The following is an 18,075-nucleotide window of genomic DNA, read 5'->3' as shown; positions in this document are numbered from 1 at the left end:
TATTGCACCTTAGTTTGATACTGGGTGATTATACTGCATTGAGTGTTACGAAACTGAAGGATAGTGGCTTTAACATGTATTTGAATAGCTTCCATGGGCCGCTTCCATGGATCTTAAAGCAAATTGTGCTCTCCCCCACGCACAACAAAGGCAACACCCTAGACGTAGTCTTCACATCATCCCCCTGCATCACCTGTGCAGACACTATCCCACTTGACTGGTCTGACAACGCTGACATCCCATTATCAGTCAATGACTCGACTGCGGGTCTCAAAGATCAGGCTAAACGCTCCCCTCACTGAACGTCACTCATTCAAAACCTTCCCGGTGAATGACCTAGAAGTACATTTTGCAGACTTCCCCACCACAGGGAATGCCTCAGACCTCCTGGAATTATTCAGCAACTCTGCTATGAAATTGGTGGACACTCATACCCCCCTAAAATTCAGCCGAGCTAAGACCAAACCATCCACCCCATGGTACACCCACGCGCAAGAAGGCCCAAATAGCCAGTCTGAGAATATCCTACAAAAAAACAAATCCTTCATCCCACTGCAAGACCTCTGGACCATAGTGTAGGCCCTTGTGGTCTCGTACATCTATGGGGGAAATGCTCTCCCGACACAGTTCCCAGCTGCTCATTTGGCTACTCTAAAAGCAGTCACCACACCGCAGCATGTCATATTACAGGAGCATGGAAATTTGACCTAATTACCTAATCCTACGTGAACTACATTGGCTTCCACTCCAAGGTAGGATGCTGTTCAATACTGCATGTATCATCTACAAAGCAGTCACGAGTAGTATACCAGTCTATCCGGCAGCTAAGCTCCACATATCTGGTGGCACACGCTCCTCGTGCACCAAATCAACCAACCATCTTCAACCACAACTCGTTCACAAAGAGAGGACCCACAAACAATTCTTCTCTTATCATGCACCCACCCTCTGGAACTCGATCCCGGTGTCGGATGGGAATGCCCCCACAATTCTCCAATTTTACAAATCTCTCAAAGCATGGCTTTTACAAAACACCTGATCAAGGACTAATTCCAATGGACGCACAGACCTCACAGTACTGCACTAGTGTTAAAGGATACCAACCCAAATGCCGCCTACCCACACTTATACAGTTCTCCGCTGCTCTTGAGCTAGGGTTGCGCTTTAAACAATAGAATAAAATGTGTTTGTTATCTCAATAAACATCCAACTGTCTATAGTAATGTTATATTTTAGCAAGCCTCATAATGACTATGTTATATACGCACTTTACTGTTCCCTTTGATCAATTGCTTTTTGAGCTGAATAGATTATCGTAATCTGATTATTGTATCAGATTTCATTCCACGTGGATTTTAATTGTCCTTATTCTTTTTCTTTACTTTGGATATAGTACTGTTCTTTGCTGATTGTTTTTTTTGTATTTCAACTTGGATGGCTAAGGCCGAAATGAAGTATTATGAAAAAGCACAGTCACCAGCCGACACCACCACAGGGACAAAAAGGCCACTGCCAAGGAGGCGGGCCTGTGCCGAGTGCTGACCTAGCGAATAAAACCTTCCTGGGGTGTTGGACAGGCAATTTCATCCGTTGTGTAAGGCTTTTGTCTGCAGTCACCCATCAGGTAATTATGGAAAGACATCTATGCATTGTATTCTCTATGGATAGACGTCAAAGTCTTGGGAGACTAGCTCAGGGGCAACGCGCTTGCCTTGAAAGCAAAACGACATGGAGCAACACCGGTCCGATCCCCCGATCCGCGATTAAGCAATAACCAATTACAAAGTGTTCGTTTGCTACCTAGAGAATCATTGGAAAATGGTAATGATGAGGTGTGTTCTTGTTCCAAGACATGGCTAGAGTGTTTGCGTTTGTTATGCTATTTTATGTTACGTCGATTGGCATTTGTGAATTAGATCTCTGTCATGGGTAGTGCACCCATCAACTCGAGTGAGCCGCGGGAGTTGCAGCTGACAGCCTAACCATATTCATACTGTGGGGAGCCTAGCAGCAAAGGGTTGTGGCAGCAGTGGGTGGCTATCTGGCGCAGGGGTGCAAGCAAATATTTGACAGGATACCTGAGGCTGCAGGTGGGGTCAGCGATCCACAAACCCTTTGTGGGGAGAAGGCAGCTGTGGGATCCAAGCGGCCACCAAGAGAACAGGAAAGAGGACTTGGAAGCCATACAAGGGAACACCTCTTTTTTGTTTGGACGGCAGTAGTGGTCCCTAGCTGCCTGGCACATGGATGTGCCTGCATGCCAGGCTACACGTTCCTCTCATCCTCGCCACAGGCAGAGCGCCAGGAAACCAGGCAGGTGGCAACAGTGTGCCGTAAGAACCTTTAGCATAACATAACATAACAGGCATGACGAGTCCTACCAGAGTTGTACACAGCGAGCAGATCGTGTGTGACAGCCTGGGAATGCAGTCGATGGGGTTGTGTGAGGAATAACACATTTCTCTTTTTCCGACCCATTTTTTGTGTGGCTTTTATCCTTCTCGCCCCCTTCATGAGCGGGTCTCTCCCTACCCAGCTTCGTCTCCTACTCCCCTCTATGCCTGGCTCTTAACACTCCGGTATCGGTAGTGGGTTATGGGTTATAACTCCCCAAAACACGTGTTTTCATTAAAAGGGAGTGTTGCTCATTTTCGTGTTTTCCTCTGAATACGCAGAGCTACCCTGTAGTGTAGATGGACTGGCTAGATCGAGACGTGCATCAGTAGAACCATGGTTGGGACGGGGGTCGCAGCAGTTAGGTAGGAAGCCTACTTTTTGTTTCATCCAGAGGCACAACTTTCTGGCAGGATCCTGCCCTTGTATGAGGCCCCATCCACCCTTATCTGATCTACTTTACCTAGGGTTGCCTGCTCTCGCGGACACAGGCATGTGCGCGTGGAGGCAAGATGGAGATTTATAAGGCAATGATTCCGGCGCTATTTGCAAAATACTGATGGATTTGCCTCGCAGAGTTGCAGGAAAATTCCTAAGGGACACCTCCAGAGGTATTTTCAGCTGGAAATCCGGCTATTTTTACCTCCAACTAACAGGCGGAGTTAAACATGTTAAAACGTCCCTAATAATGGGTGCAATTTGTAAGCGCTTGACTCCATTACAGAAAATAATTGTTCACATGGCAGCATTGGAAGTGGGTGAGTAAGAGGGCATTTCTGATGCCCCCGCCACATTTCCCATATAATTCACAAAAGGGTAGACGTGACTTTTGTGCATTTATAAAATGTATATTACTAGTGTGAACCACTGCTGTCCATTATCCATTCCAACCTTTGTGCTGAATGGAATACCGCCAGTGATATTCAAGCAATACCATCTCTGCTAGTGAAATTGGGTGGATTTGCAGAAATACCACTGGTAGAGGTGGTATTTACCACCAGAGGTATTTCTGCAACAACAAAAAAATCCACCAAAATTGGTATTAGGCCCTTATTAACACCATCTGGTGAATTCCTCACAGACATGCCATGAAAGGTCTGCCAAGATGGCGGAGCTACAGAATCTCTGGAAAGCGGAGGAACGCTGGGTCCTCCTCATCCAGAGGTATCTCTTCAGATCTTGTCAGTTGACCAATGACAGAGAGGTCTGCATCCCTGAGTGACAAGGCTGCCCACCAATCTAAAGAGAGGCTTTCTGGAAAAATAGTCAGGGGGTTAAGAGAGGCACAAGGGAGATTTGAGAAGGCCCTGCATGCTAAACAAGTTCAGAAACAACGCCTGCCTAATCTATCCCCTGTGCTTACAGGAATGCTCCGTTTGCTGCAGCCTGGACCAGTGCCCTGCACCCAGCCCAAAGGTGACGGTGTTTCCTCCTCGCAGACCCAGTAGAATTTGCATGTTTCGCACTTCCTCTGACTAGCTTCAAGGCTGCCCTTTGTAGTCTACCGGGCTGCATTCTTTCTGTTATCACCGAATAACAATCACACGCCAAAGTCCTTTTTGTGACTCAAGCAGGGCAAGCTGTGTAATATGTGTACCCGCATCCTTTATACAGTAGGCATGCTACATCATGACCAGTTTGGGAATAGTTCGGTGGCTTTTCCCAACTGGGTGTGATTGGAAAAGCTGGCAAAGTGCCAGTCACTGCCCACTCTCCCACTGGCTTGTGCTGCAGAAATTGAGTCTTTGTGTCGGAAAACGAAACAATCTAAGATAGCTACTTGTTGTTGTTTTTATTTATTTGCTCAGCACTTAACATTTCTCCCCCCCCTTGCACTTTCCCCTTCCCTATCCCTTCCACTTGCACGTTCTCAATGTCACTGGGCCTAGTAAGATCGTTGTTTTTTTTTGTTCTCCCTTGTTCCCCTCCCTAGCCTCGTCGCGCTCTGAAACACTTGTGTATGAGCGTGATACCAATAAAATATCAATATCAATATCAATACATGTGTAGAGACCAGGGAACAGTGTACTAAAGTGCATCGTAAGGCCCACCTCCCCTGCCCTTCCAGTGCACAACATACCTGGGGGTCTTGGCGTTCTTCTGGTGGGGCTGTAGAGTGAGAAGCTGAGGGAGCGGCTCTTCTGTGGGGACACACCCTCCACACTGACGCTTTTTGAGCGCTTGCGGCACTCAACGGACAGGCGAGCCTTGCACTGCTTGTGGCAGGTCACCCCGCAGGCTGGAGACAGGTGAGAGACGAGAGTAACGCGTGAGACGACGTGCACTGACCCTGCTCGGAGAATCAGCAATGAGCAGGCAAGGTTTAGGAGAACCAACCAGAAAAGGGCAGAATCAGAGAAGCAACACCTTTCATTGGATGATAACTAATGACAAGCAGCAATGATAGGACAAATGCGGATGAGAAACAAATGTGAATGGACAGGAGAACAGGAGGTACACCAGTGAATGGTCACGAGCAGAGGAGAAGCAGCTGTGTTCGGGCCTGAGCAGAGGTGGAGCTGATGTCATAAGGCCGAAAAGGAAGAGTGAGTTAGAAGTTAATAACAATAAATAACCAGTTGCAGAAAACTGTCACCTTCAAATGGATAACAAGGAGTGAGGGTTCACTCCGATTGGGTGGTCTCGTGGGCTCGTCTGTTCTGATTGGTTGAGTGACAGAGAAAGTCAATGTGAACCGGATAAACAATTTCTCAGCTGGTATAGACATTGAAGTCGGCTTTGGGTTGGATGATTTTCATTACACTCATCTTGAATTGTCTATCCACAGAAAAAGTTGGCTTTTATAAGCACTGACAACGAATTGTCTTTAATTGGAGAGGAACAGATACTATCATTAGATAGGGGCGGAGAAAGCCCTCTTCGATCAGAAAGTATTGCTGTTTAAAACACAAGAGAGCATTATTTCCTGTGATTCTAAGTGTTATTTAATTTATTAACAGTCGCAAAAAGTCATCTTTCATTTGATTGTGACAGTGATCTTTGATTGTATAATGAGAGAGAGTTGGTTTCAATGGAATACCGACGTAGGTGCCCTTCATTGGACAGTGACATACCTTTGCACTTTAGACCCTTTTTGTAGATTCCAAGGATCTGCAATGAAGAAGAAAAGGCATGAATGGCACAAAGAGACGGGGGAAAGAAATGAAACAGGGCCAAGGAGGGCTCATTACATTTACAATCCAAACTCGGGAAACTGGTAAGTCCCAGGATGGGATGGCCAATCCAGGGATGCGATGGCTATCATGAACATCAGAGCGACATCCTGGAAATGGGATGTCCAACCTGGGGGTAGGATGTGGATTCCGGGGGTAAGATGACCCCTTCAATAGTATGATCATGCCGGGGTTAGGGAGGCAGTTTCTGGAAATAGTCGGACAGGTTTCGGGATAGGAAGATCAGTCCTAAGGGTGGCAGGATGGTTCCTGCGGAAAGACGATGTAGCCTGGCAACAGGAGGCGGGATCCTGGGGAACGGAGGTCAGGTCTTGGGAAGAGGTGGCTGGGAACAGGAGACCAAACATGGTATCAGGACCAGGGGATATGAAGGCATGCCAGGGAGATAGGAGGGCAGGTACGGGGATAGGCTAAAATGTGCAGGTATAGAACGAGGAACCATTAGTTGGCAATGTCATGGCATTTGTTGACGATTTTAGAAAAAGGGGGACCATTTTTGAGGACTGGGAGGTTTGTGGGAGAATGGCTCCAATGGGTAAATTAACAGCCCTATGATAGGGCCATGGGACATCGGATGACGAGTGCTAGTGTGAGATCAGGTATAAGAGCAATACTGAGGGAGAAGAGTCAGGTGCACTATTTATTTTGTATTTATTTCCTGCTATATGGTTAACAAGTAGTATTCAGCATTCATACAAAACACAATCATATTTCAAAAGTTGATCATATGAACATCAAACGATCATTTAAAAGGCTTAAAGCCGCAAGGTACTAAAATGTAAGCAATACAAATAATGGAAAACGAGTTAGTTAAGGTGCTTAGGGTCAAAGAGATGGGATCCAATACCATATATGGATTCCATCCAACTATATCCAACAGGAGTTCCTTAAGAAAGAAAGATGCCTATTCAGCCCATGATAGCCCAATGGAAGGAAGAAGGTTCAGAGGTCATGTCAGGTATAAGATCTGAAGAGATAACCTAAGACCACTTCTGGTGACTTACTAGATTCTTGCAGTGCTCACAGGACGTGGGCCGCAGGTAGGTGGTCTCAGAGAAGTTGTGTATGAAGCCCATCTTGCAGTCGAGCACGGCGCTGGCCTTCAGAAAGTAGGACGTCATCTCTTCCTTACTGATCCAGCCGTCCCTGAGGGAAGAAATCAGGCCTCAGTCAGCAGAAATCAGGCCTCAGTCAGCAGCTGCCGCAAACATGATCAGCAAACACAAAGCCAGAGACAATCCAGGATGAAAGAAAATCACTGGGCCACAAGAAAAGTAGAGGGGCAACGCGGATATCTATGCAAAGGGCAGTGGGACCCATGATAGAATAAATGCAGCCCACTATAGGCCAGGCCGGACAAGGACATGAATGTGTGTACCAGACACTGACAGGCAAACACTAAAGGCAAAGCCACACAAGATGGTGGCCTGTACTCACTGATTTTCATCCACGTCCCCAAAGTTGCATAGGTAAGGAAAGTTACTCCGGATGCTCTTGAACTCCTCCTGGGATATGTGTCCATCGCCGTCCACATCAAAGTTACGAAAAACAGACTGTGGGATCAGAAGGCAGACATTTTGGGGAACCGCCATGACACAGACGTATAGCATTTATATTGTCAAAGATGGACACCTACGTGGCAAATAATTTTCAAAAAGGCCATGCAGGCCAACCACCATCTGATGAAGTTCTCACGGGGCCGAGCCAGGAGTTGGCATCAGAACTCCTGACTTGACCATCGGAAACACCACTCGCGCCACATGACACCCAAGCATGTTGACGCAGACCCACAAAACACGCAAGTTCCCCAGGGTTCTCGCCTTACCTCCACCATTTTCTCAATGTGCTTGATGATAACAGCTTGGTCGGGTTTGGGTTTGACTGCGGAGGTCCACTCGTCAAGGCCAGCTGGTCGGGCGGGCACAGGCGAGGTTGGGCTGGAGGGCTGAGGGAGATGGATGGAAAAGAAGAGCGGTCTAAAGAAGATAGAAGTGCTGCGGTTTGACAACTCTACTGCCTGTATCTCTCTACATTGCTCAATGCCTCATTCATCACCTCAATCCCTTACAATCTGAAAACTCAACCTGATTTCATGTTACTCGTTTCATTTCCACTTTTATTTCTTACTTATATATGCCTGCGCTCTTCTCTTACCATATAACTCATTTCACATTCTCATTCACCCTTTTCAATGTTTTCAATGTTTTCAATGTTTTTTGCTCTGCGCGTTTCCCTCAAATCACACAACAAACATATATACATTCACATGGGTCACTGTGAAACATATTACATAGGTTGAGGTGACAGCTGGCCCTAATGATGTTACATGACATGTAACTGACGGCCACTGCCCTTTAAGAGGCACACCCCGTGAGTAGGTTCAACTAAGCAGGCAACATTGCTCCGAACGGTTGTTAGCAGACTAACCTTGTGCTATGGTCCTTTGTGACAAACAGTTACCCTGGTGCAGGTGCAACTGACAGACATAAACAATGGTATTAACAAAGAATGACAGACAAAGAATATGCAAACAATGGCACAGTTGAGTTGACCCCTCCATATGGCAGAAACATCGCTCCTCACCGTTGATGTCTTGCGAGGCTCGCGCTGCAAGGAGAGCTGGTAGATCTCTTCTTCGGAACGATACTGATCCAGCGAGACCTAAAAGCACAGACGCCTGCGTGAAACTTCCACAGTGCAGTCAGGTTCTGTTGTCTCATCTCAGCTGCATTATTAGGCCCCCTCACACGCGCCTCCCTTGATTAGAGACCACACCAATGGCCTCAGTTGAACAATTGGGTTGCTCTTGTTGCCAGAGCAGCTAAACTTTGTGAAACATTGGACAACTTCTTCTCTTTAAGGAGAGACCAGAGAACTGAAAATTAGAAGCAGGCCCACTCAACCAAACTCACAATGGATGAAGCCTCATGAGTGGGACGCGGTGGTCGTGTTGTCTAGCAGTGCATTTAGATAGACAGGTTCTGTGAACCAAATCATAGGGACAGTTTCTTGCAGGCTCCTGGGGTACATGTCCACTTACAGCGAGCCACAATCCACATACAGTGCTGCTTTCTCCCTGACCGGGTAACCTACGACCCAGCAGAAAGCTACTCACTCTGCACAATGAACCACCACACAGTGCATGCCATTAAGGATAATGATGCACTGTTGATGAAGAGAGGAGCTGCTCAATTGTTTGTCTGTCTGCTCGACTTCACCTTTTAAAGGTGACGATCTAATAAAATGCTGAAGATTTGGATTGAAAGGGTAAAGGGCCTCTCTCTCTCTCTCTTTCTCTCTCTCTCTCTCTCTCTCTCTCTCTCTCCCTCTCTCTCTCTCTCTGTCTCTCGACCTTTTGGAGAATCCGCCACCACTTTGTACGCAGAAGTGAATATAATGGAACATTGGTCCAGGGAGGACCAGGACCCAGACCTTAAACTGCGTCACAATACTTCGCAGCTATATCACATCCCTTCCGCCCAAGTCATGGGGACACCATTGGGGTCTCCTCAGTCCCCTTTGAGTCGAGAGACTGAAAAAACGAGCAATACGTACCAAATATGAACCACATTCCATCATGGCTCTCCCGAGTTCCCCTTCCCACAGAAAGGGTGAACAGCTCTGCTTTTGGAATTGCACACATTACATGTAAGTAGAACGTTTACTCCATATAAATGTGTACCGAAAGACCAACCAATGCAGCCCTATGTGTCTGGTGGGTACAGAATGTTCTCCCCCGCTCCTTAATACCCCCCCCTCTCGTGTCTCTAACATCAGTAGGTTTGCTACCATGGGACTGTGCCATTTCCTTTCTAACACTACCTTCCTCACCCCCCTGGTCTCATCTCTTTCTGCTTGTACCGTCAACAGGTGAAGCAGGCTGGTGTTAGACCTGCAAGCTTTCTTCTTGTGACACCCTCTTGCCACACCACTTCAATACTGTTATCAGAATCATTAGGTCTTGGGGGCCTCACCCTCCCCTGTTTATCCACTCCTTCTATGGATCATTACTAAGTGTGTGCCATGGATACCCTTAAGCATCACCCCATACTCTTCCTCATACTGTCAGCATGTTGACCAGGTTGACGCAAGGCCCTCAATGTCCCCTTCTGTACATCCCATGCTCCATCAGTCCATCAGCTCTCTGTTAGTGCTCCCTCCCGTACCAATCCTGGCCCCCCCAACACTACTCGTCCATACCGTCAGCAGGTTGAGTAGGTCAGCGTTGGCCTCAAAGGGCGGCTTCATGGCCTGCACCAGCACCAGCTCGTTGAGGATGGAGTAGAGCTGCTGCATCTTCACCACATTCACCAGCGTCTTGGCCTTGTCGAGCCAGTCCGGCAGAGCCACATGCACCGCAATGAGGTCCTTCAAGTGCACGCCCAGAATAGGAAACTTAAAGCCGGGGCAGTCTGCAAAGCGCCGGCGGTACTGGCTGTAATTTCCACAGGACGTCACCAGTTCAATTAGGTTCTCAAAGACCTGCAAGAGGTGAAAGTTCAGGGCTCAACAAAGGGCAGGACACAAACAGGAAAAGCCAATTCGGTGGTGCCAGCCTAGACCATCCATCATTGAAGGTGAGCACCATAGTCAAGGGCACCCACCAGTTCTTACGTTGAACAAAATCCTTGAGACCGTCAACAATCCTAATCACGTCCGTACTCCCAAGGAATGCAAGTTTACTCTAAAACATATCTTTTAGGAGTTTGATTTCTGCATGTATACTTCAATGAGCAGACAAGTGCTTCAAAGTGACCATTTAGTGTAGCAGATGCATCTTGAACATGAGGTAGTGTACCCTAAACAATGTGGGGTGCAGTTAATACTGTACTACACAAATCAGGATAAAAGAGGGATTGGAGAAGGGAGTGTCACTACTAAACAGTACATTGTACAATTTTATTTAAATGTGAATACACCTGCCAAAGCTGTAGGGAGACCCCAGGTGTCCGAAGCGGGCGATCATCAGCATGCAGACTAAACCACATCTTGGTGCATTGCCTCCTTTCAAAAGAAGGACTGGCCGATTGTATGTGTGGCGTAGAGAGAAAAGGAGGGCCCTTTGGCACAGCCCACTCTACCTGTGCCAGGAAAGTGGGAGATACCTGTTCTCCTGCTATGGAGCTCAACAGATTGAGCAGCCAGTTCACCAGCTGGGCAGCTGCAAAAGAAACTCCAGCTTTGGGCTCATATCAATATTTCCAGGATAATGTCAACTCAGGTCTGGCTCATGTCCCAACCCCTTCTAGAAACACCAGCGTGAAGGGCGGCGCAGCTCTGATGGAGCCTGTCTGACTTGCTCCATCGTTTCTGGCGCTGTGCAACTGGCAGTAAACGAGTTATGACAGAGAAGCCTGATTCACTTAAGTTCTCCGAATCTAGGGCATGGGAAATACGCAAAGATTTCACTGCTCTTCCCTCTCCTTTCTCTACAACCTGTTCTATTTATTACTCAATGCAGCTGCCCAGCGCCTGCCTCTGCTTACGATCTCACACTGGGGAAAAAACCTGGATAGGCACTTTCCTTCATGGCGACTCTTGAACTCCTAGTCGTAGTCGCTCTCGTATGATCGACCAATGTGGTGGCACACTCGCATTGGTTGGAATTTGGAAAAAGGCCATATCTACATGAAGGTACAAGAGCGGTCTTGACCACATCCAGACCACCCTATCCACATCTGGACATCTTCGTTCTTTTGCCGAGCGCTGCTGCTGCAGTTTGGCACGCCCCTCCATCTGGAATGCTGTGGCTATTCGGATAATGTGTGGTGTGATCGAGACAGGGCAGCGCAGGTTGGTCCTGGCAGCAAAGGAACGGGTGAGTTCTACCTCTCTAGTCTACAGGGGTTGGCAGGGAGTTCGGAGTGAGAGGGCCTGGGCGGTTAGTTGGGGGTCGGGGGAGGGGGGGTAGCTGTATGAGGCTTAGATGTACACATTCAGGGTTGTTGATGAAATAGATTCAAGGACTCTTCTCTGCTATCCTGCTCTGACCTTCATGTTCCACAAGTGCTGAAGGAAGCAAAGGAAAGTGAGGGCATGGAGAGGGCTCGTGAGTCTAATATTTGTGCACACTTTTTTTTAAAGGAAGCGGAGTGTGATGAGGAAGAATGGTACACTACTGGTGCTGGCAGGAAGTGAGGTATTGTAGAAAAGGGACAGGCCTGGAAAAGGAAATGACTACGTTTTACATGTGTAATGTCCAGGCACTGACAGGAAGTGAGGTGTGCTGGGTCAGAATGGGGCGGGTGTCCATGCAACACTTGTGCTATAGGTGCTAACAGGAAGTGACCGGTCATAGAAAAGGAAGCGGGCATGTGAAAGAAATGTCTAGCAATGGTTGCATTTGTTTTCTTCAGGTGCTGACATTAAGTGTGGAGTCAAGGAGAAGTTGCTTACTGCGTGTCTTACCTTGATTGCATTGAGTTGCTGGCACGAAGTCCGTGGGGTGGAGAAAACACCCAGAGACCCGGAAGTCAAGCCTGGTAGAAAAGGATGTGGTCAAGCGACACTCCATTCATGATCTCTGGGTGTTTACAGGAAGTGACGTGTGACGTGAGAATTTCAGCCATGTAGAAATTGAGAAAGTTCTAGATTTGCCATCTCTGACCGCTGACAGGAAAATAGGGGTCACCGAGGCAATCAGCGGGTGGGTCAAGGAGTGGTCGGGCAAGTGTTACATTTGAGGCCTACGGCTGCAAAAAGGAAATAGGTTGTGATAGGGACGGCAGAGGTTATGACAGTCTTACCTTGGTAGTGTCGGCGCTAACGAGCGCCTGCGTGTCCTTCAGGCGGGAGATGGAGCTGTGGCTCAGACCGCCCACTACAGCCATGAGAGTGTTGAAGTTCTGCAGCTGCAGGAGTCTCTGGTGATGGGAGACAGGTATTACAGCAAGAAAGCAAGGAAAATATAGCAGGGGCACCAAGGGGAGACAGGCAGCGGGAGGGAAGGGTAGGCATGCACAGGGAGATAGTGTGTATCTGAGAGAAGAGGAGACAGAGGAAGAGTTCTAAAGGGCCTATGAAATGATCCATTCCAGGGCGGTGTGCGGGGTCTCCCAACCCCCCAATTTCCCAGCCCGGCCCCCAGAACAGCCAAAGGTCTTTATACGGCTCTAAGTCTGGGGAAGCACCAGCCTGGCACCCCGCAGAACTTTTTGGCCTACACCTCCCATGTTCCCTCACCTTTATAACGGCTGGGGCGGTTGGGTGTGGGTCAAAGCTTCTGGGGGGTGACTGGTTGGCTGCCCCCACTCCAAGTGGTTTGAATCCCATTGTGCCCTCCCTACATTTTACACAGGGCATCCTTTATAATGGAACTGGAGACACAGGGACAGAAAAGTAAGTCTTCCATGACAGACAGAGTCAATAAAGAAGGGAGAGGGAGGGAGGGGGCGAGGTATAAGGAAAAGCCATGAAGAGGTTACCACAGGGAAATCATTTTCTGTTGAAAAAGAAAAATAGAACTTAAGTAGGCACTCAAGCCTACAGAAAAATACCATAGGGCCCCAATATTAATTTTGCTGTAAAACACCCATTGCATGCAGAAATTACCACTACCGCATTCAGAGATGCGAGGTACCGCGAACAATGCAGCCCTTGCTATGATCCGCCCAGTAACGGTAATTACCGGATGCGATAAAGTCAGAATACTGAGCGTGGTGATACCGGAAATACATCATTGCGTGCAGAAATCCAGATACAGCACCTGCACAGCAAAACACTACAAGCAGTGGTGCTATCAATCAAGGATGAAGCTCTGCACCAGGGGACGGGCAAAGGCTGCGGTGGGAGGCGAAATTCACAGAACAGTGTCTCAGTGGTTTGGCAGAGGAAGACCCCAGGCTGTTGGGCCAACTCATAGTCAAAACTGCCTCCAGAAAGCATGCTCAGCTCTAGGGTGAAAGCCCATTGCAGTCTCTGCTCATTGCAAGAGCAGCAAGGACTGTAAAAAGAGGTGGGATGACCTCAGGTGCAGGGTCTGCAACATCCTGTCTGATCCCAGGCAATAATGTATGGTGACAAGAGGGGGGCCCGGTTCCTTACTCATGGGAACTTTGGTGGACATCACCGGATCGACGCGTGCGGGTGATATGGAGGTGGGAGCTGGCTCACAGAGTGTTGCTGGTGGGCACTTAAAGAATGAAATCATGCTTGCACCAATGCAAAGGGTGCCCAGTGGAGGGCTGGTGTAAGAGGGTGATGCATCACCTAAGTGCTGAACCTTTATGCATTATATTTCTCTGCAGAAACTACTAAAATAGGCAAGGTCACTGCCAGGTATGTCAAAGCTCTGAAAGTATCTGCAGGATGCACTGCCTGTAACAGCCCATACACCATGCATCTGAAATATCCGCTCCTATCATGAGGATGTGTTGCACAGTATGATAGCAGGCAGATGTCATGAACACAGTATAGTCGTGCACAGTCGTGCACAGACATAGTGACTACTGTCCGTCATGAAGATCAGTTTACTCTTTGCGCCTGTTCAGCCATTTTGTGAAATGCTGCTGACCACATGTCACTTCTAGTTCCCAAACCAAGGAGGCCTCCAGTGGTCAGGAGGGAACAGCTACCACCCAAACACCTGTAGCCACCAGACCACCACCAGGCAGCACTGCCCGAGCATCTCTACCAACACCACCATCACCACGCCCTCTGCTGCGACTAAGTGAGTCCAGGCTGTAAAACGTCACCTGGCTCTGCAGAATACCAGCTGGTTCATTGTCCCCACCATCCTGATGATGCAGATATCAAGAATGGCTATCATACAGTGGGCATTTCTGGACCGTTGCCGATCTCTTGCCAGCCCTTAGGGCCACCAGGAGGAGCCTGGCTGTAGGCCAGGGTGATGTCAACGACGCACGTCACCAGGCAGTCCTCGTGGGACTCAGGGAGATGGAAGAGATGCAGGACAGGCAAAGGGAGTTGGCCACAAGGCACTTGACTGTCCTGGAGGACATAGAGAAGGTCATTAATGGCCTGGGGAAGAATATGGGTCAGCACAGTGGCCACTTACGCACCTCCAGTGAGGCCCTGGCCAAGGCCATTACACTAAAAAGCCAAACGAGGGGGTAATCCACAAAGGCAGCATTACATGGCTTCCAGATGTTGGCTGGCCTCTTTCTGAAGGTGGAGCAGTGCCTCGTGATTCAGACGTACGGCACCCCTTTACAGTTTCAAATTCAGAAGTAACCATTATTGCCTTGTTTATGTATTTGTGGTTTTGTTTACATTTTCTAATGTGGCCGTAGCCCCTGACCACCAGCCGGATGATTCCCTTCAACCGGTCTGATGTTCGGAGTGCTTGGTTACATTAAGCCAGTACTCACTGAATTATCAGTCGTGTTTTTAGATAAGCATTCTTGCGTGATTATGTATTCTAGCTTCCAATTAAATGTTATGTGGATAACGAGCTTGAAACATGATTCAACATGTATTTTTTAAACAAATAATGAAATATAAATAACATTTTCATGTTTTCTATTTGTATTGTCTTTGGTATTGTCTGATCTGTGATTCCGAATTTGGCTGCCCCTCTCCTTGTCCGTTTGCCAGATTTCTCTTTAACTTAACTTTTCCGCTGACATATTTCATGTATATTATAATTGGGATGAGTCAGCGGCAGTGCGTTTGGGCGCGTTCTGATCCATGTATATGGCAAGGGTAACGCGTGTCAGTAAAATCATTTGCACATCTGACGCATCATGATGCATTCCTAAATGTTTTTATTGTTATTATTGCTGCAATTCCAGTAGGCCACCTCCCTGCACGGGATGGCACCATTGGAACATGTGTACAGTCCAGGGCACCAGTGATGTTAGGGAAATGGGCAATGTGATAAAAGTGCCCCTGGATGGCATTGATGGCTCGTGGGCTTATAGGTGGTGCAATGTGAGCAGAGGCATGATGAAGAAGGGCACCATCTTCACAAGAAGGAGTATGTCTGTGCGTATGTTGATTTGACTTTCTAGGCCCCCTCTATAAGCTGCAGTAATTCAATGATGCTTTTCCAAAATAAAAAACATGTCTACTTCTGGGGACTACCATGGTGATGACCTGGGGTGCCACCTGAACTAATAAATGTTGGGGGCAGGAGGTGGTATTAGGAGGATCCCCGGGACACCCTCTGTGACTCTGTTACAGGGCAGGGGACAGTCGCGTTCCTTCATGGCCGACCTGTAGGGAGGGCCTTGACACTTCTCCCAACCTCTTGGAAAATCACATGTAAAATTAATCAGATACCCACTCCCCAAAATCATGGAGCTGCACAGAATCCCCAGGGCAGTTGAGACACTCCGCACGATGTCAGAGGGGGCCCAGGACATTCACAGTAACCCTGCCTTTCCTAGCCTCACCATGGCAGAGTGCAAACCCCTCGGCGTAGCCTCGACCCTGCCCGACAGTACATTGCAGAGCACCGTGGGGACACCATAGGGACATGGTAAAGGCCCCTATTGTGATGCATTGGCTCAAGCAGAGAAATCTCGCCGTGAGCACGTTGGAGAAGTTTGGCGGCGTAGCGAATATCTCCTAGAAGGTTCTAGGGCAGGCCACAGAAGATAATGCAGAAGACTCATGAGACTCGCCCAAGAGCTTCCAAAAAACAGCAGATACCCACACAAAGTTGTATACCCTCAGGGAATCCCACAAACCTCATAGTTTCCCCATCCAACTTGAAATGAATAGATACAGAGAGCCCCAGCTTCCACTACACAAACAACTCAAGGAATGTCTCCAAGATGGCAGTGCCAACCTTTATAGCTGTGGGCCCGCAATTGAAATAGGAAGTGAACGCACCTGAAGGGATTCATCTGAACCAATCAGAGACCATCCCACTTTGGTAGCACACCTGCAGACCCGCGGACGAGTACCATTCAGGGGAAGGTCCAAAAGAGCCCTTCGTCATCATGCCTCTGCTCACATCGCACCACCTATACGCCCACAAGCCATCAATGCCATCCAGGGGCACTTTTATCACATTGCCCATTTCCCTGCGTGCTTTTGAGAGGCGGCACAGCCAATCTGATCGTGGGATGACCCATCAATAATCAATTAAATTCGAAAATGCCTAGGCTTTTCAGCTTAGAAGAAAATAAACCACGACTCTTCCCCTCTCTCCAAAGGCACACGCACTGTCCCCTCATGCGCCACCCTCCCTGTCAAGGCATGCACCCCAACATCTGGGATGATCACACAGTCAGAGATGCAAAGCCCACATTTCTGAGCCCATAAACCAAGGACACATGAAAGAGGTGGTCAAGCAACGAGCTCAGGAAAGTGCCACAGGAAACTGTTGGGCTTCCTATAAAACAGCAACCATTTTGACTCAGGCTTCCCACCATGATTTTGTCTAATGATAGACACTGATTCAAATGATGGAGTTATCCTACAACACTAGTCAGTTGGGTGTCACCTCACCTCGAGTCATCTCTCTACGGATCATTTCATCGCAAACCGCAGGTCAGGCTTCCCACGGCACCCCAGGGCCTTGCCTCCTCCGGTCTCAGCTACCACAGGACCATGACCTGGTGCACACACCCCATCTGGCCATCATGTCACGTCGCAACAATACCCCAAACTCCCTCTTCCCCATCTATTTGGTGATCTGTGCTGCTGTGGCTCTTGCAGCTCACGAGGACACTGGCTCTGGGGCAAATCCATTTTCGACCCACTTTTGAGGGATGCCTGTTTTGCATGCCCGTTTTTCTGACCTTTTTAGGGTCTAGGGACCTGGCTAGCTTTGCAGTAGCCGAAATGCCCCTTTTTACCCTTTATTGGTGGGAGTTTGTCTACCAATACCCGACTAATGCCGTCCGGATTCATTCTCTGCAACTACATAACTGTGCTATGTTGACCTCTCCTCCACACCTCCTCGCCTGATCCTTTTAAAATTGAAAGAACTTGAGTAAACACTTTGCTGGTCCACTCCAATGAAATTCATCCTGATGAGGGTTTTGACCTTCTGAACTTCCTAATGGAGCGGTGGGATCTCAGTCTGGAACCTCATAGGAGAGGCGGGAAGCTAAACATCGCAAACCTCTCTGCAAATCATAAGGACCCATGATTGCTGAACAGGTTGAGTGTTTCCCAAGTAAAGTAAATGGGGCCCCTTCGGATGTCCTGGGTCTCCAACAGGGCATCATGCAGTCCTATATGTGTCCTGCGCAAAGTCAATGGTGGAGATATCAGCATTCAGTGAAGGCTCTCTTAAATGGAATCGAGAGTGATCTTTGTCTGTAGACAGTAAATAGATTGTAAGGTCTATGTAGGCCTATGAGCGAGCACTGAGATCACTGCTGAGATGTTTGAACATCAGAAGCATCAATATAGAGATCATGTGTCTCTCCTGAAATATGTTAAGACAGCACTGGAGATATCAGAGAGCCTGGGCGATGGATGGATACCATTTCCATTTTCAAAAGTAAATTCTCACTGTTGGTGCCAACGGTACTAGCAACCAATAGGGCTGGGTTCGAACACCAGAGAC

The 18,075-nt window shown here is 48.1% G+C and overlaps 1 protein-coding gene across 7 annotated transcripts in view; it reads right to left on the bottom strand.

Moving 5' to 3' along the window:
- The window catches only part of RASGRP2 (RAS guanyl releasing protein 2), a 336,802-nt gene that overhangs the window by 216,308 nt on the left and 102,419 nt on the right, over positions 1-18,075 (bottom strand). For all 7 annotated transcript variants that reach the window (XM_069645042.1, XM_069645041.1, XM_069645039.1 and 4 more), the window contains exons 8-15: positions 12,335-12,451; positions 9,789-10,070; positions 8,172-8,249; positions 7,414-7,533; positions 7,026-7,141; positions 6,593-6,734; positions 5,469-5,505; positions 4,475-4,633 (exon numbers count right to left, since the gene is read on the bottom strand). In XM_069645042.1, the coding sequence (XP_069501143.1) occupies positions 4,475-4,633; positions 5,469-5,505; positions 6,593-6,734; positions 7,026-7,141; positions 7,414-7,533; positions 8,172-8,249; positions 9,789-10,070; positions 12,335-12,451 (1,051 nt within the window). The remainder of the gene's footprint in view (positions 1-4,474; positions 4,634-5,468; positions 5,506-6,592; positions 6,735-7,025; positions 7,142-7,413; positions 7,534-8,171; positions 8,250-9,788; positions 10,071-12,334; positions 12,452-18,075) is intronic.

The sequence above is a fragment of the Ambystoma mexicanum genome, chromosome 2p, assembly GCF_040938575.1.
Source record: "Ambystoma mexicanum isolate Mex_15411 chromosome 2p, UKY_AmexF1_1, whole genome shotgun sequence".
Taxonomy (NCBI): Eukaryota; Metazoa; Chordata; class Amphibia; order Caudata; family Ambystomatidae; genus Ambystoma; species Ambystoma mexicanum.
This window is presented reverse-complemented; position numbering and strand designations above follow the sequence as displayed.